The 25295-nt window shown below is 37.0% G+C and overlaps 2 protein-coding genes across 3 annotated transcripts; one reads left to right on the top strand and one right to left on the bottom strand.

Moving 5' to 3' along the window:
• Positions 1-630: 630 nt before the first annotated feature.
• LOC137711547 (pyruvate kinase isozyme G, chloroplastic) lies at positions 631-7536 on the top strand. 2 transcript variants are annotated; one of them, XM_068450795.1, is made up of 12 exons: positions 631-1064; positions 1882-2163; positions 2698-2863; positions 4198-4332; positions 4447-4557; positions 4657-4745; positions 4835-4897; positions 5411-5586; positions 6376-6478; positions 6622-6770; positions 6965-7076; positions 7170-7536. In XM_068450795.1, exons 1-12 carry the CDS (start codon positions 831-833, stop codon positions 7281-7283), a joined length of 1734 nt encoding a protein of 577 aa, XP_068306896.1. In that variant the 5' UTR covers positions 631-830; the 3' UTR covers positions 7284-7536. The 2 variants fall into 2 exon arrangements, with proteins under 2 accessions (XP_068306896.1, XP_068306897.1); XM_068450796.1 differs by having other exon boundaries at positions 6968-7076.
• A 49-nt stretch (positions 7537-7585) lies between these two features.
• LOC137711546 (protein NRT1/ PTR FAMILY 7.3-like) lies at positions 7586-12735 on the bottom strand. The gene is made up of 5 exons (XM_068450793.1): positions 12620-12735; positions 12212-12326; positions 9656-9873; positions 8946-9505; positions 7586-8828 (listed from the first exon to the last, which is right to left on the bottom strand). The coding sequence occupies exons 1-5, from the start codon at positions 12644-12646 to the stop codon at positions 7958-7960; spliced, it is 1791 nt and encodes a 596-aa protein (XP_068306894.1). The 5' UTR covers positions 12647-12735; the 3' UTR covers positions 7586-7957.
• Positions 12736-25295: the final 12560 nt, after the last annotated feature.

Below are 25295 nucleotides of genomic sequence, written 5' to 3' on the forward strand. Positions count from 1 at the left end.
CTGAAGAATTTTTGGAAAATATTTTTAAAATAAATTATATTTTTAGGTAAAATTCAAAATAGATTTTAGAAAAATACTTTAAATATTTTCTGTAACATGTACATATTTGATCATTCTTCTGAAAAGTATTTAAAATGTTTTTGAAACTCAAACAATTTTATCAAAAGCGTTTTTTAACATTTTAAAACACTTTTAAACGAGCCTGCAAATCAATTACTGTAACTGCCGTGCTGTGTATATAGGGGCTCCATTCGATACACGGTGCTCCATTAAGTTTTATTAAAATATTATATATGTATATTATTATTATTATTATTATAAGCATAAAACATAATAAACACCCCATATACTATTATAGCAACATTAAGTACTATAATAACACTTTTTATTTTTGAACAAATGAAACTAAGGGGCACGAAACTGGGTTGAGCTTCACAGTAGTGGTTGAAATTCGTTTTTGGCGAACTTAGTACATCTTACTCACAAATGAACAAGAATACAACTATTTAGTACAAATGAACAAGAATACAACTATTTAGTACTAAATGACGAATCCTGTGAAATTAAAAAAAAAAAAAAAAAAAAAAAAAAAAAAGTAGGAAGGGGACCTTGCAGACTCTAGACCGAGAGAGAAAAATCAGTCCCAACAGTCCGAATCCTGGACCGACGTCTTCCTTTTCATTTGCTCCAAGCCTCCAACGAGACACTCTCTCGTCCTCCTGTTTCCCTCTCCTCCTTCACCACAAAAATCTCTCTCTCTCTCTCACTTCATTCCTATCATCTCATAAAATTTCTCTCTTTCCCTCTCTCTCTCTCCAAGCTTTTCTTCAATGGCGACTCTTAATGTTCCCGCGAGAATGTCAGTCTTGAAACCTGGCAAGACTAAGGCCGCTGATCGATTGGCTTCCTCCAAGTGCCTGACTGGTTCCGTTGGGTTCGACTGCCGACCCAGAGGAAAATATGCCCACAACCACAAGAACCACAAGCAATTTTTTACTGTTAAATCAATTGGGATCACCCAGGACAGCAGCAGAGGCCATGTTAACGGTCCTCTTGGTGGCGTTGTAAGCTTTCTTTTTCTTGTTTCTGTTTTCCTTTTGTTCCAAGTACTTTTTCCTTGCTTTTCCTAATACGGTTTTTTAACGGCTGTTGATTTTGTTGAAAGCGTTAATCCTTGTTGAGTAATTAAGGGACCTTGCGCATGCTTATAAAGAATTGGGTACTCCCCCTTGCCAATAGGTTTTATGGTTGAACCATAGCTTCCTTTCTGGTATTAGAGCATGTTATCCACGTGTTGAGGGCAACGGCCCACCTGCTATGTTGTCTAGGATTAAACGACCGCACGTGCGAGGGGTGTGTTGAGAGTGTGAATCCCATGTTGGGGAATTAAAGGATGTTGCATGTACTTGGAAGGAGTTGTGTTATGCCCCATATTGTGAATTAGTTTTACGATATAACCTCAATTTTGCCTCGGATTTTATGGGTAAACTGTGAAAACTTCATACTTTGAGATCATGGTTTTTTTAATTGTTAGGCAACTGAGCAGAAATCGATTCCTTTACTTCAACTAGACTTAAAATCACCTATAGCGTTTACTTATATAATGATATTGTTCTGTTTGGTTGCTGAGAAAGTTTAGGATAAATGAACAATGCCTGTTCCTTTTAATTGGCTGAAAACAGCTTTTCGGGGATTGTTAAATTGTTTACAGCATACAATTTATGAAATATGCTAAATGGATAGTAATGCATTGGGTGCTTACATACTTTTTTCCAGCCTTGTTATCTTTTGCAGTGAAATTTGTGTGTGCCATGAGAGGGCAGTTAATTGTATCAACCATGTGTGTAATAAATCTATAACCTTGAAAGTGTATTGTTTCAGGGGAATCCGGACTCAACTTTTGAACTTCAGTCTGATGAGTATGTTGTGGGCCAGCCGAAGGTATTTTCAGATGGTCAAAGAAAAACTAAGATAGTATGTACGATTGGTCCTTCGACAAGCTCACGTGAAATGATATGGAAACTGGCAGAAACTGGAATGAACGTTGCACGTTTGAATATGTCACATGGAGACCATGCATCTCATCAGAAAACCATTGAACTTGTCAAAGAATACAATTCTCAATTTGAAGACAAGGTTGTAGCAATAATGCTGGACACCAAGGTATGCTGAGCACAGTTTTCTTTCATTCTTTACCTGGTTATAGCCTATTTAACTTATAGCTAAGAGCACAGGTTTTTCCAATTGAGAATGGCTGCATTGGATGCTACAATCATTTCATATGCCGTGGATCAAAGTAGGATTTGATTCATAATTTAAAAGTTCTCATTTCCTTATATATGATTTTGTATTTTCTTGAACTCAAATTTTCTGTTTCATGTAAACTTTGATTATATTTACCGTAGAAGACTACTCCCAGTTTGTGGTCTGTAACTTCAAACTCTGTACAGGAGCTGGAATTTTTTCTTTCTAGTTTTAAACTTTCTTTAACGTTTACCTATGTGTTAATTTGGATTGGCATTCTCAAATATCTGCTGCACTACTCATAAGAGAACACTCATATTTATCACATTGTACGCAATTTTTAGTGTCTTCTGTGTCAAGGAATTAGTATCTAATTCTCATTCGTTCTTCTTTTCTTTTGATGCAAAACTTTTGAGGTTATAGTTGTTATATAGGTTTTCATTCTTCGTGCAGGGTCCTGAGGTTAGGAGTGGAGATGTACCACAGCCGATTCTACTTAAAGAAGGACAAGAGTTTAACTTTACAATTAAAAGGGGAGTTAGCACTGCAGACACTGTTAGCGTAAACTATGATGGCTTTGTGAATGACGTGGAGGTTGGTGACATTATTCTAGTTGATGGTAAGCAAGTTGTATCTCTTGGGTGATAAACTTGTCGATGATTTAATTTTTTTTCGTCTTTCATCCCTTGTGATATGGTCATGTAACTAAAGTGTCAGAAATATGGAAAATCAAGTTGTTCACTCTTTCGAGTTCATGAAAGAAATTTAGGGCCCTTGTTTATGCACGTAATTCCACTAAGATTTAAAATTCTGTAACTGAGATGTAATTATGCTATAGATTAATGTCTTGTTTAACTGCTGTGCATTATAACTTATTGCTTTGGTTAACTTTGATGGGAAATGCCATATTATAGACTAGACTTGTTTTATAATTAGCTGCTGTTGTTAACCTCAATTTGTTGGGATAGGAGATAGCAAAAAAGAACTTGCACTAATTCTGACTGCTCTAGGTGCAATGGGAGTAATGTCATACTGAGTCAAAGATACCTTATATCAGGATTCGGGAGTGAACAAGTCAGTCCTTTGATATACATAGAGTCATGTTCTTTTACCAGGTATCTAGCATGTTATCTTCTTTAGAAAGAAGAAAGGAATCCACCTGATGAGTGATCTAGATTGACATGTTACTATGTGATAAGGAACATTTGTACACACACATACTAATAAATGGATTAGGTGCAAGAACACAAGGATGGTAGAAATGGACTTTACTATTTTCAAGAGTGTAGTGTGGATGTCCGCTCCTGAAATTGCCTTATTATATAAATAACAGCAAAAATTCCGAAGATGGACCCCTCTTTTGAAGAAATGAAAGGGATCACATGTGGGCCCACACCCCAATTTGTCCGACAATCTGAACCGTCCCTTGCGGGTCATCATTCAAAGATCACTTTTTCTTTAAATTTCAGCCAAATGGGTAATGCGGATAATCACTTTGATAATGATTAGTACAATGCTCTTGACAAATACTTAAATTGTAATGAGGTTAATCACATTGATAATGAGGACAATCACATGGCTAAGCGATTCCTGATTTGGCTGATTTTCGCAGGAGTGATTCTTAATTGGAGACCTAAAATTTGACTGGTTCGGATCATTAGACCAAATTACGGGGTAGGCCATCAATGTTGTACATTCCATTTCTTGCAAAGAGGGATCCCTCTTAAGAAGGAATGGGACTCTATATTTATCTCAGAGTGTTTTTTGACTCAGTAAATTCAACTACTTGTAACTGTTACTTTAGCCTGTTGGTTAGGGTTTCTTGAATGGATTCTTAAAGCTCATTAACTATGTTTTGACAGAGCGTTTTTCTCAAACCCCAACACCCCGCCCCTTTTCTTTATCTACTCATTTGTTTAAGGGACCTGATGATATGTCATGTCATTGTGCTAGGTGGAATGATGTCTTTAGCTGTAAAGTCAAAGACAAAAGATGTGGTTAAATGTGTGGTAGTTGATGGTGGAGAACTAAAATCAAGGCGCCATCTAAACGTGCGTGGAAAAAGTGCAACTCTGCCTTCAATAACAGGTATCTTCAGTGTTAATGGTATTTATACGATCACCATTTTCCATTTTGTGTTCACAATCCCAAGGAGGCACATCACTTTAATTTAGTGGTCTGCTATATCGGTCCCTTCTACAGAAAAGGACTGGGAAGATATCAAGTTTGGAGTGGACAATGGAGTTGATTTCTATGCTGTATCATTTGTAAAAAATGCTGCAGTGGTACATGAGTTGAAAAATTATCTCAAAGGTAAATTTTTTAATTTCTTATCAGTTTATCCATTAACATTTTTTCCTTGTGGTCGTTTATAGTACACTTTTAAACTGAATTTATGCACCCCTTCTGTAGGTTGTAATGCAGATATTCATGTTATTGTAAAAATAGAAAGCGCGGACTCTATACCAAATCTTCATTCAATAATTTCTGCATCTGACGGGGTTCGTATTTTTTCATAACATACCCTTAAATCTTTACCATCAGAAATGGTTTTTTTCTAATTTTATTTTTTAATCGGTTGACTTTATAGGCGATGATTGCTCGTGGAGACCTTGGAGCTGAGCTGCCAATTGAGGAAGTTCCTCTGTTGCAGGTAATTTGATCACTGTTGTATTTTTCCACTTCCAATGTATCTTAGCTAGAGCATTGAGTGGAGAATTATGTGACTGGACTTTGAGTTACCTAGGTCGTATCTTGGGTGACAATTTATGTGCCTTGATCTCTTGGCATCAACTAATTGAAAAGGTCCAAAGAAAATTGGAGTGAAGGAAAAGGTTACCTTTCGAGGGGCAGGCTTACCCTAATTCAGTTGGTGCTGAGTAAGCATGCCTACCTTTCATTCTCCATTTTTCTTGTGGTGATTAGGGTATCTAAGATCTTAGGAAAATTGACGAGGAATTTCCTTGTGGAGAGGGCACAAAGGATCATTTGACTGGCTGGAACCTAGTGCAGAAACATGGGGAGAAGGAATAACTGAATTATATTCTATCTAAGTGCATTTCTTAATTCTGACCCTCGTCGTATTAAAACCTTAATTTCTATAAATTAAATTTTACTGATGGATTGTGAACCTCATTCTGTAACTAAGTATTCTGTATCTTCACAGGAGGACATCATTAGAAGGTGTCGCAATGTGCAGAAACCAGTGATTGTAGCAACAAACATGCTGGAGAGCATGATTGGTCATCCTACGCCGACCAGGGCAGAAGTCTCTGACATTGCAATTGCAGTAAGAGCAGGTGCTGATGCAACCATGCTTTCTGGAGAAACTGCCCATGGAAAGTAAGTCTTACTTGACATTTGGTGGTCTCAGTATATACTTCTGGATTCCATCAGGATAGAAATTCAAACTATTTAAGTGTAGTTATTGCGTCACTTTGATGGTGAAATTTCTCATCAGTGACTGGTGTTATTTTTTAATTCAATCTTTGGATGATCAACAACGATTTTTATTGCCTTATCAAATTTTTGCAAATATCTATAATATCAATTGTCCCACTAATTTATTTATTGCATTTTGACATTATTTTATTGGAAAATTTTGTTTGCACTGCCTGACTACCTTATATTTCATTCCCGGTAAGATACAGTTAGTGCTTAATTTATTCACTTTGTGTGCTGGTCCTGGTTGTAATTTGGTTATCTCATGCATCAGTTTGTCAGGGTTGTTTTTGGATTGTGAGCTTGTTATACCATTACATCAAAGATGAATTAGATTGGTTTAAATGTCCCTCCCCCTCCCCCCCCTCCTCCCCCTTCTCTTTTTTCCCTCCTTCCTCTTTAAGTTAGAAACTGAGTTTGTTTACCGCGTGACCAATTCAATTGTTTCCATACGAAGGTTTGTAGTTGTGAGAGAGCAAGTAATCCTATATTTGGGTTAATTTTTTCACTTTAACAGGGGAATCTTATTTGAAAACCTTGGGTTATTCTGTTTATTTTGTTTTCTCTTGTGCATGGCTTAAGTTATTTGTTGGTTTGATTCAAAAATGGAACCGGCTTGTATTTCAACCGCTCACATTATGTGGACTAATTGTGAAAGTGTTTTTATAAATTCTGTGATTCCAAATCTAGGTATCCGTTGAAGGCTGTCAAAGTGATGCATACTGTAGCATTAAGGACTGAGTCAAGTCTACCAATTAGCACTATTCCTCCAATACAACTGAGGACCTTTAAGGTATGCATTGATTTCTTTTTGGTCTGATATTTTTTTGCATGTGTTTACGGAATTTCTTGGTGGCGCGTTGATTGAATTTAAATTTTTTGCATAGGCTGCGGTTAGCCTGATTAATCTGATTATTTAGTGGATGCTTTTCACAGAAACATATGGGGGAAATGTTTGCTTTCCATTCCACAACTATAGCAAACAGTCTCAATACACCCATCATTGTTTTCACAAGGACAGGTTCCATGGCTGTGCTTTTAAGCCATTATCGTCCTTGCTCAACAATCTTTGCCTTCACAAACGAGTAAGCCCAGTATCCAAATAAGTTGTGGTATTCTTTTCGGGTCACATGTTGACGGCAAGCCTTTTCTAAAAACAACTTTTACTTTAGTGTTGGTTTGTGCTTGTACTTTGGATGAAATAGATTGGAAATCCTTGTATAATCTAAAGTTGTTTTCTCCATCCATTCTTAAATTTGTGACACAATTTTGTGCTTAGCAGAGAGAGAATTAAGCACAGATTGGTTCTTTATCACGGTGTCCGCCCCATATATATGCGGTTCTCAAATGATGCGGAGGAGACTTTCTCAAGAGCAATAAAGCTACTAGTGGTTAGTGATTACTGGTGTTGCAATCTGCCTCTTCATTATCTGCTTCGATTGTCATTGTATGTGATCAAAATGTATACATATGTTCATGCACAGGCTAAGGATCTTTTGAAAGAGGGACAGTTTGTAACTCTCGTCCAAAGCGGTGCACAACCAATCTGGCGTAAAGAGTCTTCTCACCATATCCAAGTTCGTAAAGTTGAAGGTTGATTTCAAACGTGTGAGGAATTTTCTTTTTATAGCTGCTAGTATTTGAATTGAAGTTTCAGTTCAACTAGTTGATAAATCTTGTGAAGTATCGTTCCGAGAATGGCTGAAAAAAGACCATCAACTTCGTGTCCAATACTGTAGAGCAATTGTGTCACTAAGAATTTTAGACGTTTCAACAGTGTCCTGTAAATTTTGGAATGAATCTCTATATATGGAAAGAGCGAAATCATTACGCATGACCGTGTTTAGTAAACCTATGGCAGATCAAGCTTCTGTGATATAGTTTCCTCTTTTTAGTGCTGTTTTCGGTATATGCTTTAATGTTTATTCGCCGTAGCTGTCTTCTAACAGGAAGAGAATTGTTTTGTATGAGAGTTATGCAGAGCCTAGTGCTAGTCTATCAAGTTCAAAGTGTCCCATGATATTACAATAGGTTTCTCTACAAGCACATGTTAATTCTATGGCTAGCAGTAAAACAAACAAATGAGAATGAGGGGAGATCTGAGACCTAAACCAAAAGTTACCCACCAAACAAGCCTGGATTGAAAAAAGTACGGTGCTGGTGCAGCGCAGATGCGAAGAGAACGCCAACTTTGTGCCAAACTCATTCTTCTTATTTAATATAAGTTGCTAGCATATGTTGTTAACATGTCTGCTTGATTTGAACTTATACATCAGACTTTCAAGTTTCCTTGATCATCATCTACTTCAAATCTTCCCTCCAACTTGATGTTCTTGTACCACTTGGCGCATGCAATGTAGACTATCAAATCTATTGATGTCAAGCCAGCTAAGAGGAAGTAAAACCTATCAAGGTGACCCCTGTTGAGGTTTCCGGGGATCCATCCGGGCATGTGATCCTCAGTCGAGAACTTCATGACCACGCTCACGAGAAAGGTGCTAAAGTAGTTACCGAGCGAGATGGATGTCATGCACAGGGCGCTTCCAAAGCTCTTCAGTCCATCTGGTGTTTGTGCATTGAAGAACTCCAGTTGACCCACATACATGAAAACTTCTGAAGCTCCTATGCATGCATACTGAGGAATTTGCCAGAAGATGCTTAAGGAGCTTGAGCCGTCACAATGCGGGCATTCTTTATCGGCATACTTTAGTCTATAGCACTCAACGATTCCTGCTGAAAGCATTGCCAGGACTGCTATAACAAGGCCAACACCCATTCGTTGAAGCTCGGTAAGCCCTTTAGCATCTGATTTCTTTATTCTGCCTACAAACGGGTCTATAATCCGTCGGTAAATGAAAATGAAAACTGCCACGCTGATGATGTCGAAGCTGGACATGCTCGCTGGTGGGATGCTGAAGTTTGGAATGGTAGTTTTCATGGCAGCTCCCTGCTCTACAAAGAGGGAAGCCATTTGTGTAAAAACGACTGAGTAGATAATTGTGCAGAGCCATATTGGGAGTAATCTTAAAATGCATTTCACTTCTTCCACTTGTGAGATCGGGCAGAGACGCCACGGGCTGCGAATGCCCTGCTTCTGGTAGTCTAAATCTTTTGATGAGATATATGCAGCCCTGTCCAAGAACCTGCAGTTAATGTCGATGGAAATGAGTTAGCTCTGTATTTCAGTAGTAAAAAGAATTAGGTAAATTAGCGAAGTTAAGAACGTAGAATGATTTAAGGAGTTTAAGTTAAACTCCTACTTGAATCCATGGGTGTATAGGATCTTTCGGTTGCTATTCGAAGACTCATTGTTACTCTCATCGTACAAGTCCTCTTCACCTTGTGGCATATGCGCCCTGCATTTCTTCATCGCTGCAACTAAGACTTGGCAAAACCTCGAGAGGGGATTGCCATTGGGGTTGAAGTGCCTGTACCTAGCAGTCCCACCAAGGAACAAGACCAATGCTGCAAATGCTGACGCTGCGGATGCCCAGAACCCAATAGCCCAAACTCCTTCATCCTCAAAGAATCCTAATATGGTGTTGGAGAAAAGGGAACCGAGGTTCATAGCCAGGTAGAAGTAGCTGAAAAACGCCACCTTTGCGAGCCCTTCCTTGCTGTGCTCCTCATCGTACTGATCAGCTCCAAATGTTGCAATGTTTGGTTGGTACCCACCATATCCTAGGGCAATTAGGTAGATAGAGAGGTTGAACAGCCAAATTTTCCAGCTCGAATGAGATCCACATGGATTTGCTTTGCTGCCACAACCTTTAGGGTTCAGCAAGAAGAGCTGTGAGGACAGCGACAACGATACCAGACCCTGTTGTCAAATGCACGCAAGCGTCATAAACATCGCATGGAAAAGAAAAGTAAGTAATACACAAGGTAATGTGTTTAGTCGCAAATTCAAAACAGAAGCAACAACAACAAAAAAACCTTATCCCACTATGTGGGGTCGACTGATACTTACGATGACAAAGATGAGTTGAAAAATGGAACAAGTTTTGTATCTTCCCCAGTACGAATCACTGAGGAAAGCACCAACAAGAGAGAAGATGTAAACTGTTCCGGTCCATTTGCTCACGTTGTTAGCAGCCGTCGCATTGTCCTGTTGCAACACCCTCGTTAAGTATAAGACCAAGTTCACCCCGACTCCGAAGAATGCTAGGGTAGCCAGACCTTGATTCACTGGTTTTTCATTGAACGACACATTTAAAGAAAAGGGTCAGAAGGTTATGATTCAAAAATATACAACGAGTTGTGTCTAAATTATTTATGTCAACCATCTTTGGTTGCATGAATTCTTATATAAGTTTGCTTCCTGTATCAGTTTTCTTGTATTTCGATGAAATGAAACACAGTTTTTCATAGTTTTCACAAGGCGAAACCAAAAGGCAATACTCATGCATGACAGTGTGGGTTCATACCCCGTTGGTGGCTAGTCTAACATTTAATCTAACAAAATCTATTGTTTGACCCAAAAAAAAAAAAAAAAAAAAAAAAAAAAGAACAAAGATTCCAAAGGGCATCACTTTCAGGCTTTAGGTGATCAGAGAAATCGCTTTCCGAGTTGCTTACACAAAGCAGTCAAGACACAAGGATTTTAAGAAATTTGGAAAAGAGAAATCTCTCCGAAAACGTTTCGAGAACAAAATCGAAACCCGTATATGGCTAGAATTGATGAAAAGCATGTTCGACAGGTCTCAATTATTAATAATTGGTCCGCCTTTGGTTTCAATCACAGTTAACCGAAATCAGACTCTTCCTTGCTCCCACCAGAAGATCGGCCGGTCATTAATAAGCATCAGTCATCATACATGTGCACTCAAACTATATATTTAGCTACTTGACAAGCACAGCAAAGACAACCACATACAGAGGCTCTCTTTAAAAGAGTGATAGAAAGCGCCATAAGAAAATGCTTAAGTCGTAAAGCATGCACTTATAGATGGATTATGTTCATGTGCAACAGTGAAATTAATGGATGTGTGGCCTGTAACCATTTCACTACCTAATAGTCTTGCTTTCAATCCTTGTATATACATACACATATATACACATACATATTATATTATATTATATATACCTATAATATTTTAAAAGAAAAGTTGATTGGTTTTTTCCTTTTAACACCAAAAAGAAAAAAAGCTTTTGGGCGTGACCAAGTTATTTGATTTACAATCATGCTTTGAAATATTGTATAAGGACCTAATTTTACACAACTATAGTAGTATGGTGCAAAGTAGGACATCATAAACCCAATGATAATATTTAATACAACTAAATTCGACAAAATTAAGCGACAAACCTATGTATTTATAACATGTTTGTGTCATGATAATTTTTTTTTATTTATGAAAGTTGTAGTATGCTTTGTAAAATATAGACATGCATAAAATATATGACATCATATACGTATGAAGATATTTGATTAATTTAGAAGAAATAAAAACTATATCAATGAGATGACACAAATGCTATTTTTGTACTTCAATCATGTACCTTTATTCATTTTCTTTGTTTTTGTTTCTTGTTTGTTTTATTTTTGTCTGATATTAAAAATTAAAAATTAAAAGTATCAACACAAAGTAAAAATGATAATAAATAAAACTGAGAGAGGAACCAAGACATATTAACAGGGATCGTTCGAAGTTTGGGTTCTAGCTCCTGCCAAAATTTTAACAAAGATTCTGTAATGTAAATTTTCAAGAAAGACACATGTCGATAATTCATTTAATGCAAGATTAAGACACTTATTACGTCTCGCACGCATTACTTTGAATGCATGCTTTCCTCACCTTCACTCCCTCTCCTCAGTTCTCTTGTCATGTCGTCTACCCAGTTTTTCAGTTCTGAGTCACTTCAATTAAAGTAAAACTGAAGGCTAAATAATAAGACGTCTTATGTCTCTTTGCATGAAAATGATTCACCGACACATAGCATTTCGGTGTAATAAAATCATCTTATGTGCAAATAAAGTCGCACATAACATTATATTATTTAATTGACACGCCGTGGTCCTGTTTCTAAATGATGTTTCTCCTCTCGCTTCAGCTATCAATGTCTATCTTTGAAATGGTGATGGGCTGGCTATAGCCCAGCATGCAGCAACACTCCTGCAACACTTGGTTTGGTTTTCAGTGCCAAATGTTGCAATTTCCTTCCACTTATATTGTCCTTTTCCCTTTCACCTTATTTATTGAGAATCACACCTCTCTTCTTCAACTGCTTATCTATAAACAAGTATTCATTTCAGCAGAAAGACCCTATCTATCCAATTTGTTTCAAAAATTCTTGAGAAAAGAAAAAATAAAAATAAAAGCCACCCAAAAGTAGAGGACCTTGAGACTAACCAATTTAACAATCATATAATATAAACAAAAATGAAAAAAGAAGTGTGCTTACTACATACAAAAACCAGAAAAGAAAAATCGACTAAGTAATTTATCTTGTTTGTTTTGAATATTATTTTTTCTTGAATTTTTGTTAAAACTTATTCCAAAAGGTTTGGTGATATGGAGCTTACAAAGTATAATGATTCCAGCAACCCATCTACCAGATTTTGCTCTGATTGCAGGGCGGCCATGCATATCAACCGTACCATCAAGAGTACATGCATCTTGATCTTCTTTGAACTGACCCTGAAAAAGAAAAGGGAAATGTTAATAAACAAATAAATAAACATAGTTACTAGTTTTACACTTATTTTTCGCACAACAATCTTGCTATACTCCAAGAATGCATGTTGTCTAATATTTCTTGAGGAGCAAAAAGAAAGTGGTGCTTGCTCCGAGAATTTAACATCATATAAGAAGAAAAATTAAGAAAAATGAAGCTTGTGAAGGAGGGCAGGCAGGCTGGAGAGAGAGAGAGAGAGAGAGAGAGAGAGAGAGAGAGAGAGAGAGATCATTGTTAATTTCTAATATGTGCTCACCTCCTTGCAGACCTCTAAGCAAGCCATTGGTTTTTCTTAAAGAGAGAATTGAGGGAATGACGTGCAGAGGATGAGACAGGAGAGGAAGGTGGTGGTGAGTGACAGTTTGCTAAATGAGAGAATTAGAACTTGGACAAACAAAGAGGGGGGAGGAGTTATTATATAAAGGAAAGGGAGGGGAGAATAAACGGCGGAGATTTAAGAGAAGAAAAAGTGGGGCCACCCACATGACCAAATGATCCAATACTGCGTACGTGCAATTTGTCTGGCTGAGTATTTTGAAGTTAAGAAACAAACCTGGCTTAAACTAGTTCATTAAAGTAGTCTGTTTGAATTGAGTAGTGAAGTTAAAAAATAAATATGGGTTAAGTTAGTTGTTAATTAAAGTAGTACAACAATCTATTTCAATTGAGCAGTGAAGTTCAGAAATATATATAGATTAACAGATTAAGCAAATTAATCAAAATAGCTTGTTCATGTATGTGAACTCAATTTTGAATAACCTTAATGACATATTAGAGTAGTTTAGACCAACGCTAAAAATAAATAAAAGAAAAAAAATTAGGTTCTCATCCCTATTTTTCCAACTCCATTGATTAAAACCTCCTTCTTTTTCAATTTTTGATTAAGGTTCTTAGATTTTAATAAACGTCATTAATTATTTCAATATTAAATATTTTTTATTTCTAAATATATTCATTTAGTGTTAGAAATGTAACATTTAGTATATTTATATTTATTGCTAAATTTTTTATGATATATTTTTATTTTTAGTTTGTACCCATTTTTAATTTGCAACCCTTTTTTTAATTTGTACCAATTTTCTTTTCAGTTTTAATTTGTATCCATATATTAATTCATTTTTGTGCCCATATTTTTTTATACTTTTATTTGCATTTGTACCTATATTTTTTAATTTATTTGTACCCATTTTTAATTTTTCTAAATGTATTGATATGTATTTATTTAATGTTTTAAAATATCAATATTTATTTTTTTAAATATGTTAATAATTATGTGGGTGCATTATTATTATTATTATTTTTTATTTTTTATTTTTTGCTATAACTTTTGTGAAGAACAATATTAGTCTAAAATTGATTTTTAAGTATTTATTATATTTTAAAAATATTATTTGAATTTGTCTAAATTTCCTAATTTTGGGGACTTTTTAGGGACACTAAATCCATAAATGCATGAGTCAAATCTTTTAAATGATGCTAAGGATCTCGATCAAAATATTTAAAAAAAAAAAAAAACAAAGTTTCAGTGTAACAATTAGGTTGATTAGGAGACTGGAACTAAAATGATCCAAAATAAAACAAGTAGTAGAAAAGAAAGACAAAAAAGGAAAAGAAAAAAGAGTATGCACTAACACCTTAATGACATATTTAAGGATTGCACAAACTGTGAGATGGGAAAACGAAACTGGGAAGGTTTTAATCAGGGTAGGCTTTTGTTATTTTTTTTTATCAAAAAATAGTTTTGAAAAAATAGTTTTGCATTTCTCTAGAATAAAGTCTTCTGAATAAATATTGACTCCTTGTTTTGTAACGTAATTCCCGATTTGGTGATAGCTACCCAATGCTTTTCCATTTTTCCTGGAAAATTTTCATGTCATGTGATTATCTTCATACACTAACCATACTTTTCCTTTAATTGTTGGTAAATATTGCATATATCAAGAGACCCATTTGGATTTAATCCGACCGTTCTCTGTTAAGTGGATTTAACTTGTCATTAAGCTCGGAATATTCTTCAAGTAAAAAATATCTTCAGTTAATAGGGTTACCTCAAGATGTAAGAAAGGATGAGATAACAAGTCAGAAGTAAGATAAGTGGCATGTGTTCGACCCAAAAAAAAAAAAAAAAAAAAAAAAAAAAAAGAAGATAAGTTGCATGTGGCCCAATATCTTAGTGGATAAAGTGTTGAGTTTCATTAATGCATCCCAGATTTGAAACTTCTCATGCTCGAAATTATTGTAATAGTTTCAAATACTCTCCCTCTCCGTAATAATAATAAAATTAAAAACAAAAAAAAAGAAGTAAGCTAAGTTCGGAGTTTGCTTTCTCTTATATAACCAAAACAATCTTCTATTTAAAGCATGTATTATTAAGTCTTTCAGTTGCAAGTGATAAGAAAAATAAAAATCCGTTTTGTTGTTTTGATACCAAACATAAGAAAATGTGTATTCGATTTGCATCAAATATTTTTCACTTTGCTGCTCAATTATTAGAGAGGATAAGATTCCTTAATTACGTTATGGTTCACATTTTAATTACACAAGATCAATTCACATTCTATACTTCAAGGGAAATGGTGGGATTTTGAATATCTATCTTTTAAGTGGAAGTTTGATTATCTGCAACTAATAATGCTCATTAATTTGCACTTTATGCCTCTAGTTGCTAAGTCAATCTCTAACACGTACATGATAATATGCTCTTTATACATATATTTTTATAATTTTAATGGGTAAGGCGGCTGCTAATGAAGAGGCATTTTGTATAAACATATTCTACAATAAATGAGAGATTTGTGCTTAATGTTTCAGTGAATAGAATTATACTTATGGCAGCTAATATATGCTTCCTATTATATCACATTTGGTTTTTTAGGGAGGTGTCCTTAGCTCTTATGAATCATACAAGTTTCTTCAAAAATCAAGAATATTATTTAACTATGATGCTCTTTGAAAACAAGACCAAAACGATTCTCGTGCTTGAAGTACTTCAACTGTTGTATACAGTCAAGGATATAGAATCATTTTGAATGAGCATCTCCATAATTATATGTTCCCTATTTTTTTTGGTTAAATGTGTTTGCATATAAGCGATATTCTACACTAATATACACCAAAGAAGGAGGAGAGGAAGGAAGGGAGAGGGAGGGGTTGGAGTTTGAACCTGAAATTAATACACAGTGGGTTTAAGAGAAAATTTACCGCTTGCTTAGATCAAATTTTAACTAAAAATTTGTTTTAGGAGCACCCTATAAGATTCTTTCTCCAACAATGCTCTCTAATTTAGAGAATCATAATTAGTATGAACTAAAAGAATTTGGCCGTGCATGTTTTACTATATATATATATGAATTATGAAGTAGGAAACTTTCTTTAATCACTTAATTAGTGACAGCTCGTGACTTTAATAATGCAAATAATTAGGCAACAATCTTACTGGATGAGGAGACAACTGCCTTGCACAGAATAAGGATCTCCCAATAGTTGAGGATGACCTAATTATTCGAATTATGTTGGCTTTCTTTCCTATGAAACAATGCCTTACGTAGGAATAGCATTTCAGAATTTGGTTATTGTCAATATCTAATTCTCATAAAACTCCCTATTTTCAACTGATTTTGTGATATAAAAAAAGTGTACTCTATTTGAGGGGGGAAAAATATTCTCAACTATTAAATACTGTTGTAAATTTTCCTAGTTTATGTGTGATTGTGTAAATCCTAGATTAGATTTGATTCTAGTTATCCTTTCCTATTACAACTTGTATTCCTTGGGGATGGAGGATTTCTTCTCCCCTTTATTACTATAAATAAAGGCACTATGTAGGAGGGATAACAACAACACACATTCCCCTACAATTCCACAAACACCTCTCTCTCTCTCTCAATCTCTCTCCTTGCCACTGGCCCCCTTCCCCTTGTCAGATAAAATAGGCTATAACACGTTATCAGTAGACTCCTATCACTACGCTTAGGAATTTGACGAGGAAATTTTCTGCATCAAACCAGTTCATGCATATCATCACGCAATCAAGTTCTTCCAAAACAATGGTTTTTATCTCGATATTTTTGCAGCCCTGATAGGTAAACATTCACCATAATGCATGACTCAACTTTACGTTTTTCGAATTTTAGATTCTACATAAATTGTGTATGCATTACATTCATAATTGTTGAATTATGTGAATTTGATATTTTCCATGAATTGCATCAAATATATGTACATGCATTAAACTATCAAATTGAATTGCATTGAATTGAAAGAAAAAAAATTGAAATCAGGAATACTAGGGTTCTTCGAACCCCTGATCTTGAACTGTGCAAGCTGCCAGCACTAGGCTAGCAGCCTACGATGGCCTGGCGAGCCCAGCCCAGCATCAAAACCCAGGCTCTAAGCCTTGAATCGAAACAGTGCATTTGATGCACCATTGTTTCGACCCACAGCCTGAAGCCTAGGTCTTCCCCGTCGATTTTTTCGATGAAACACGACTGACAATCGTGAAATTTGGACGAAACTCATCATCTTTACCAACGATTTCTCGAAATTCCAGAAGAATTTCATGAGTTTTCATTCGAATTTGATTGAATTCCTTTGGTTTTCTCTCCCCCGATGTTGAGATCTCACCTCCGTCGACAAAAACTTGGTTCTTCGTTGAACGATGGCGAACCATAAACAGCTGCGTAAAGTGGCGATGTTGACCCTATTCCGTAGATCTCCACACCCAGTGCTGCTGGGGTAGCTTGAAGGTCCAAACCCAAGCCCTCATGGGCCTCGGTTTTCCATACGGTTCATTCCCACAACACCCATGTCATTAGGCTTGCTTGTGCCGCGCGTTTCGATCCACATCACCAGCCTGTTGGGCTTTGGTGATGATTCGACTTGAGACATAGTCAAGCCCATTATGGGCTCCTGCCATTTCTCCCATGCGCTGCAGCCAATTTATGCCATTCATGGGCTTTTTTCCTTTGGGTTTTCGAATGCAGCCAGCTGCTTTTATGATGCTAGGCCCGCATGGCTACTCAGCCTGAGACCAAACCCACCCAATTTTGGGCTTGGGATGCACGACATCCATTTATTTAGCGCACCCATGGGCTTAGGCCTTATTTTGGGCCCCGAATTTAATTGCTTAATTATTTTTAGGCCCAATGGGTTATATATTTTTTTTCACCCACCCTTTAAATTTGGCCCGAAGTCCAAATAATTAATTCAATTATAATTATAGACCTAAAGTTCTATTTTCATATTTTCTTGTTACATATTTCTGTATATATTTGCGTTTGCCTGCAAGAACATATGAACCTAAGGTTCATAATTATTTCGAAACCTAAAGTTTCTTAAAACGTGCCTTGTTTGAAAACTTGAAGTTTTCCTTAAAAACATCATCCATGAAAACCCGAAGTTTTTCATGCAAATTTAAACAATACATGTTTATTAGAACCTGGATGTTTTACTCATATGTGAATGGATTGATTTTTCTCCATTACACTAACCACATCGTGTCCATCTATTTTGTGATAGGAACATGTTGAATTTGAACAAACTCGACTTCACCGTTTTGGAGGTCTCTGGAAGGAACTACCTCAAGTGGGTCCAAGATGAGAAACTCCACCTCACTGCAAAGAACTTGCATCCCGCCATTGAAGATGAGACATACAACCTGGTTGGTGAAGCTGAAAAAGCCACTGCTATGATCTTCATCCAAAGACATATTCATGACGCCCTGCAAACTGAGTACCTTGCTAAGAAGGATCCACGTGCATTATGGGTCACTTTGGCTGATTGCTTTGATCACCAAAAGGACATCTTCTTGCCTGAAGCAAGACATGGTTAGCAGCATTTGCGTTTTCAAGACTTTAAGTCTGTGAATGAATATAATTCTGAAGTTTGTCGAATCTGATCACTTCTTAAGTTTTGTAACAAAACTTTGACCGAAAATGATCTCCTGGAGAAGACCTATTCGACATTGTCTGCTACTAATATTGTCATGCAACAACAATATAGAGCTTAGAAGTTCACCAAGTTTTCGAAATTGATATCTATTTTACTTCTCGCTGAAAAACAAAACCAACTGTTGATGAAGAATCATCAAGCTCGACCTATTGGGGTGACTGCTATGCCTGAAGCACATTATAGCATAAACCAACGCTCGAAATGCCAAAAGAGGGGTGGTAAGGATGGCCAAAAGCCACCCCGTCAAGGTCAATAGAGCCAAAGCCCATCTAAGGGAGGAAACAAAGCCCAGAAGCACCCAAACCTCGCTCCCAAGGCCTCGAACTTCAAGAATAAGGGCAAAGCACTTGAAATCATGGATGCTGATATGTGTTAACGTTGTGGTTCAAATGACCATTGGTCCTATGTTTGTCGAGCTCCCTAGAGGTTGTAATTGAATATCATTCTCATTGTCAGAAGTTTGAATCAAACTTTATGCAAGTGGATGAACCGGAGAGTACAAAGATGGAGGTTTCTGACTTTCATGAGGATACCACCCTTCTGGAAGATTAGAATCTTAGGCATAAGCTTTTTTTTTATAGTTGAAATAAGACACTGGGGCCGAATTCCACAGTAGTGGTTGAATCCCCTTGTTTTTTGGTTAAATTTTGAACAATTTTCCTTTATATTTGGATTATTTTTTGGTGATTTGTTTTTTGGATATTAAGTTTTAATTAATTACCATCCTTGAATACTTAAATTATTTTGAATGGTTATTTGTTTTAAAGAACTTTTATGCATGTGACTGATTCAAATTAATTTTTCATTCTAGGTATGTCTAGTGGGGAAGTTAGTTGTCTAACAAATAGTGCAACCACGCACACCGTGTTGCATGAACGCATCTATTTCACTAACTTCATACCTAAGAATGCATCTCTGACAACCCTCTCAGGCCCATCCAACCTGATTGAAGGATACGATACGGCACATATAATGTTTTCCAATGGTACAATTTTGACCATTGATGAGGCACTCTATTCTCCACGTTTTGGAAGAATGTTGTTGAGTTTCAAGGATGTTAGAGATAAAAATTACCATGCTGAAACCCATGTAGAAAATGGAATTGAATTTATGTGCATAACTTCCTACGAATATGGCCAGAAGCATATTCTTGAAAAGATAAAGCGTATCCTGAGTGGTTTGTATACTATGACCATACACCCCATAAAATGCCACTATGTGGCCGGCCCTACCTCTGGGACAGTCCATGGAATTACATTTTGGCATGATTGTTTGGGACATCCTGGACGAATAGAGATGCGTTGGTCACTTGTGTGCTTGTTATCCACAAGGAACACTGCATTCTCCAAACTATTGGCTCATGTTATCAAGCTCAGGGCTCACCATCTTGATTATCCGATCAAATTTATTCGATTAGATAATCTGGAGAATTCACATCTAAAACTTTTGATGAGTATTGCATGTTAATTGGGGGTTAAAGTTGAACATCTTGTTCCCCATGTTCACACCCAGAATGGCATGGCATATGCATTCATTAAGCGCTTACAATTGATTGCTCTATCGTTGGTCATACGTACCAAGCTCCCGATCACTACTTGAGGCCATGCAATATTGCACGCAGCTAAGTTGGTCCGCCTCAGGCTGTTGCGACACAACCATATAGTGCCCTTCAGTTAGTTACTAGATATAAACTCGACATATCGCATATGCGTGTTTTTGGTTGTGTGGTCTTTGTGTTGATTTCACTGCCCTTACGTACAAAAATGAGGCCTTAGCGAATAATGGGAATCTATGCGAGATATGATTCTCTTCGATTATTCGTTACTTAGAACCTTTGATAGGCGATCTGCTTACCACTTGTTTTGAGGATTGTCACTTCTATGAGACAATATTCCGGTCGTTAGGGGGAGATAAGAATGTCAACGTTCCTAAAGAACTACACGAATTATTGTGGACAACTCCCCCTTTGTCTTATTTAGATCCTCACACCGCTCAGTTTGAAATTGAAGTGCAGCGTATATTAGATCTTCATAGCATAGCTCAGAGCATGCCAAATGCTTTCACCGATCTAGCGCGAGTGACAAGATTACATATTCCAGCTGCGAATACGCCTGCAAAGATGGATGTACCAAATGTACAACGGACCTCTTTCCTAAAGGCTCGAGACACCACTTTGGCCGATCCATGTATATTAGCGGCTATCCAATCATCTACCCCTGCACATAAGTGTGGCAGAACTCTTGGTTCAAAGGATTTACACCTCCGGAAGAGGAAACCCACGACACAAGGCCCTGAATAGCCTACCGTGAATTCGATTATCACTTATGAATTCTATCCAACTTATTAGGAAATTCTAGATTATGGAAGCATCCTTGAAGAGACGAATTCTCATCTCGAGAATCATGAGATTTCGGTCTATTATGCTAGCTTAGATGACGTGTGGTGCGGAAATGAGATGATCGTCAATGATGCATTATCATATGTAGTAGCTACTGAGATCATGTTGAGCGATGACATTAAACCGTGTTCCGTTGATGAATGTCGACGTAGAACTGATTGGTCAAACTGGAAACAAGCAATCCAAGTCCAACTTGATTCGCTTGCGAAACGTAATGTGTTTAGACCTGTAACTCCTACCTCTCCACATGTGAAGGCCGTTAGCTATAAATGGGTTTTCGTTCGGAAGCGTAATGAGAAGAACGAAATTATGTATTACAAAGCTCGTCTTGTTATGCAAGGCTTCTCCCAAAGCCCCAAGATTGACTATGATGAAACCTATTCACCCGTTATAGATATGATTACTTTTCGCTACCTTATTAGTTTGGTAGTTTCTGAAAAACTAAGTATGCAGCTGATGGACGTAGTAACTGTGTATCTCTATGAGGATCTTGATATAGAAATTTACATGAAAGTTCCCGAAGGACTTACATTGACTAGATCAAATATTTCCAAACCTCGAAATACGCTCTTAATTTGGCTGAGGTATTCACTCTACGGTTTGAAGCAATCCAAAAGAATGTGGTATAATCGTTTAAGTGAGTATTTGACTAGTCAGGGACATGTGAACAACGAACTATGCCCTTGTGTGTTCATTAAGAAGTCACATTCCGATTTTGTGATAGTTGCAGTATATATCGATGACATGAATCTCATCGGAACTTCTAAAGAGCTCGCAAGAACTGCCGCGCACCTGAAGTCAGAATTTGAGATGAAAGATCTAGGAAAGACTCGATACTGTCTCAATCTCGAGATAGAACATTGTTCGGATGAAATCTTAGTTCATCAATCAAACTATATCCAGAAGGTTTTACGCCGCTTTAATGAGGATAAAGCGAAGCCTTCAAGTACTCCTATGGTCGTTCGATCGCTAGATGCAAATCGAGATCCATTCCGTTCGAAAAGGGATGATGAAGAGATTTTGGAGCCTGAAGTTCCTTATCTAAGTGCGATAGGTGTTTTATTGTACTTAGCTCAATCCACTGGACCTGCTATCTTTTTCGTTGTTAATCTTTTGGCAAGATACAGTAATGCACCAACACGCATACATTGGACTGGTGTTAAAGACATATTTCGTTACCTTAAAGGTACTATGGATTTGGGCTTGTTCTACCCCTACAGATCCTCGAGTGATGCCACACCCTATGTTTCTCAAGTTGATTCTCGCCTTGTTGGTTATACTTATCTGATCCGCACAAGACGCGTTCTCAAATGGGTTATGTCTTTACCGTTGGAGGCACCACAATCTCTTAGAGGTCAACTAAATAGACCTTAGTTGCCACTTTGTCTAACCATGTTGAAATTATGACATGTGGACACATAATAATGTGGAATGACAATGTGAAATGGTCCGTTATATAAACGTTTGGTTTATTTATGTTTTATATTATGTTTTAAGTTTTTGAATTATTTTATGTCCACGTATTATTATTTTATTAGTGGGTTATAATTGACAAGTAAGAATTGTTGATGAAAAAATTAATTTGCCCTTGAATTTGACGGAATAGTGGACGAAATCTAACTGTAAGGGGTTAATTGGCTGATTTTAAATAGTTCAGGAGATTAATTTACCAAAAAAATAGGTGAATGGTCAATTTCAACTGGAGTAATAGTTTAAGAGGTCAAACCGCAGTTTACCTTAAAAAATAAGACTCACGACAACTAAACCTTGCAGTCATAGAATAAAGGTAACATGAAGAAACTAGAGGAGGAAGATAGTTAGAAGAGAGGTGAAATAAGGAGGGCAAGAGGAAAAAGAGACCAAGAGAGAATGATGCCAACTGAAGGCCAAAAAGTTGGGTTCCGCGGGGAGATTTTTGTTTTTTTGTTTTCTTTAACAACTAGGGCTTCTTAATTTATATATATATAAATGTGCATGTTGAAACGATTTAGGGTTAAATCCTTGTAATTTTTTTCCTAAGACAAGGTAGTTAGCTCTACCCGATGTTAATATGTGAAAACCACATATATTATTTAGTAGCTCTACCCGTTATGACCCATTAAGAAAAATATTTTTTTTCTTAAATTTGCACATACTACATTGCCACATAAATATTACTTCAAAACATAAAAATACATTTGTAGTTAAGTACTACATCTACACTCCAAAATAAGAGTCTAAAAAGCACCAATACACTACTAGTCAACTACAAAATATCAAATGTGCAAAGATATGCAAAATGAATGAGTTTTTCTTTTCAAGGTTGTAAAGCCTTTCTCAGAAGTTAAAACTGTAATGACTCGCATAGAAAATTTTGTTTTAATTTAATTAAAATTTCGAAAATACCACTATCTACGGAAAGGTTGGCTTTCTTTGGCCTTCGTCCATTGACATGTTAGAATTTTTTTTATATTTTATTTCCATAGCACTCGTCAATACGAACATGTAGGTGCGATCAGAATCGAATTCGAAGTTAAAACGAAGCTTGTATGGATTTTTGAATGTAAAAGCATTTCGATAATTTCACAAGTGGAGATTTTTTCCCCACTTTGGACCACTACATGGTTGACACGTGGCACCCCATTTTTGGTGCCCTTTTTTGTTCCCCTTTCGTGATCTCTTTGGAACTCTCCCTCACTTTCTCTTATCTCTCTTGGTGCTCTCCTCTCCGGCGAGACACACACATACACACCCACATTTACACATTTACAACAACCACTGTAACCTCACCATCATCACCACCATTTGGACTTTCCTTCTCTTCCCCTCACTCCTCTCCAATCTCTCTCTTTCTCGGCACTGTGCACAATTACTATGCTTGGGAACTCTGGCTAGATTTCGAGTTTTCTGACCAAAGTAAGGTCAAATACCTTCTTAACTCTTCGTAGATCGTGTTTAGGAGTAAGTTTGGGATGTTTTTGAGTAGTTTTTATGGATTTTGGATGCATAACCCTCAAGATAAGTGCTCTCCAGGTTTCCGGCGAGAACCTGTGGCTTGCTAGCTATTTTTCGGCCAACTCTGGCCACGACACAACCGCAAATTTGTATGAATGTCTTTCTTTCATCCTAAGCTTCATTTTGGCTTTTGAATTATTGAAAATTGTGTAGAAATAAGCTCGAACAGAGCTCGGGAAACCTTGCCCGAATTCCGGCCGAACCCACAACCTGAAACCGGGTCGACCCGACCCATAGCCCAGAAACTCGATTTAAATGAACTGGCCCAATACCCTAGGCCCAACCCATTTCCCTTAGCCCAGGTCTAACCTTATAACTCGGCCTACTAACCTTAGCCCAAGCCCAACCCACCAACCTTAGCCCAGACCCGAATCGGATCTGACCCGACCCAGGTCTGATGCCCCGTTCTATGGTCAGCGCGTGGAGCACACGTGCATCCACTGGAGGTAATGTGCTCTGCCGCCGTCCACAATGGCGATGGCGATTTTTTCGGCGACCCAACTCACCCTGTGGCGGTGCGTGGGAGAACCCGATGTCTCTCTTAAGGTTTTTCGACGTGCCGAATCCGAATCCGTTGTCAGTTTTCCTAGATTTTATCATTTTTGTATAGTTTTATTAAATGCTCTCTATTTGTGTCTAGATGCATCGATTGGAGGTGATCCAATCCACCCTAGTTCGAGCGGCTCTCCGGTAGTGGAATTCTTGTGAGTAAACCCCTTCTTAGCTTACATGTTTTTATAAAATATTAGCCTAGCATGCATATCATATTTCATGACTTAAATATGCTTTATATTATGCGCTGGACAACAGTAATGAAGCAATAGAGCGGAATCAATGAAATCAGATCAATCAGGCAAATCAGTAAGATATAATCAATAAAATCGAATCAACAAAGCTTTGATACCAAACTAACATTTGTTGAACTTTGCATATAACTGGTTTTTCCTCAGCTTCTCCAGTACAAGTCTCAAAGGTCTCGCATGCTTTGCCTTGTTCTTAGAGTAGACTAAGATATCATCGAGAACACAATCATGAACCGGTTAAGATACGATCTGAAAACCCAGTTCATCAAATCTATGAAGGTTGCAGGTGCATTCAACAACCCAAACGACATCACACGGAACTCAAAATGCCCATATCGGGTATGAAAAGTAGTTTTCGGAACATCCTCTCTTCGGATCAGTAATTAATGGTAGCCTGAACGCAGATCAATCTTGGAGAATACACAAGCGCCCCTTAGTTGATCAAACAAGTCATCGATGCGAGGAAACGGATATCGATTCTTTATGGTTGCTTGAATGAGCTATGTATAATCCACACAGAGTCTCATCGATCCATTTTTCTTCTTGACAAATAAAACAAGGGCACCCCAAGGAGACATATTGGGTTGAATGAAACCTTTATCAAGAAAACCCAGAGTTTTACAGCTTCAGCTTCAGGTGATGGACCCATTGCATATAAATATTATATATATATATATATATATATATATATATATATATATATATATATATATCTTCTCTGGTGTAATCCGGAGTCGTACAACTTCACTTTCGGGTGATGGACCGTGATTTCTTCATTGGCGTAACCC

This window comes from Pyrus communis, chromosome 12 (assembly GCF_963583255.1).
Source record: "Pyrus communis chromosome 12, drPyrComm1.1, whole genome shotgun sequence".
NCBI classification, from domain to species: Eukaryota; Viridiplantae; Streptophyta; class Magnoliopsida; order Rosales; family Rosaceae; genus Pyrus; species Pyrus communis.

Coding starts and splice junctions, on each gene's coding strand:
- LOC137711547 (XM_068450795.1), top strand. CDS start 831: ATGGCGACTCTTAATGTTCCCGCGAGAATGTCAGTCTTGAAACCTGGC. Junction 2,864..4,197: donor TGACATTATTCTAGTTGATG/GTAAGCAAGTTG, acceptor TCATTGTGCTAG/GTGGAATGATGTCTTTAGCT. Junction 5,587..6,375: donor GGAGAAACTGCCCATGGAAA/GTAAGTCTTACT, acceptor TTCCAAATCTAG/GTATCCGTTGAAGGCTGTCA.
- LOC137711546 (XM_068450793.1), bottom strand. CDS start 12,646: ATGGCTTGCTTAGAGGTCTGCAAGGAG. Junction 12,327..12,619: donor GCTTAGAGGTCTGCAAGGAG/GTGAGCACATAT, acceptor TTTCTTTTTCAG/GGTCAGTTCAAAGAAGATCA. Junction 9,874..12,211: donor TGCTGGAATCATTATACTTT/GTAAGCTCCATA, acceptor ATGAAAAACCAG/TGAATCAAGGTCTGGCTACC.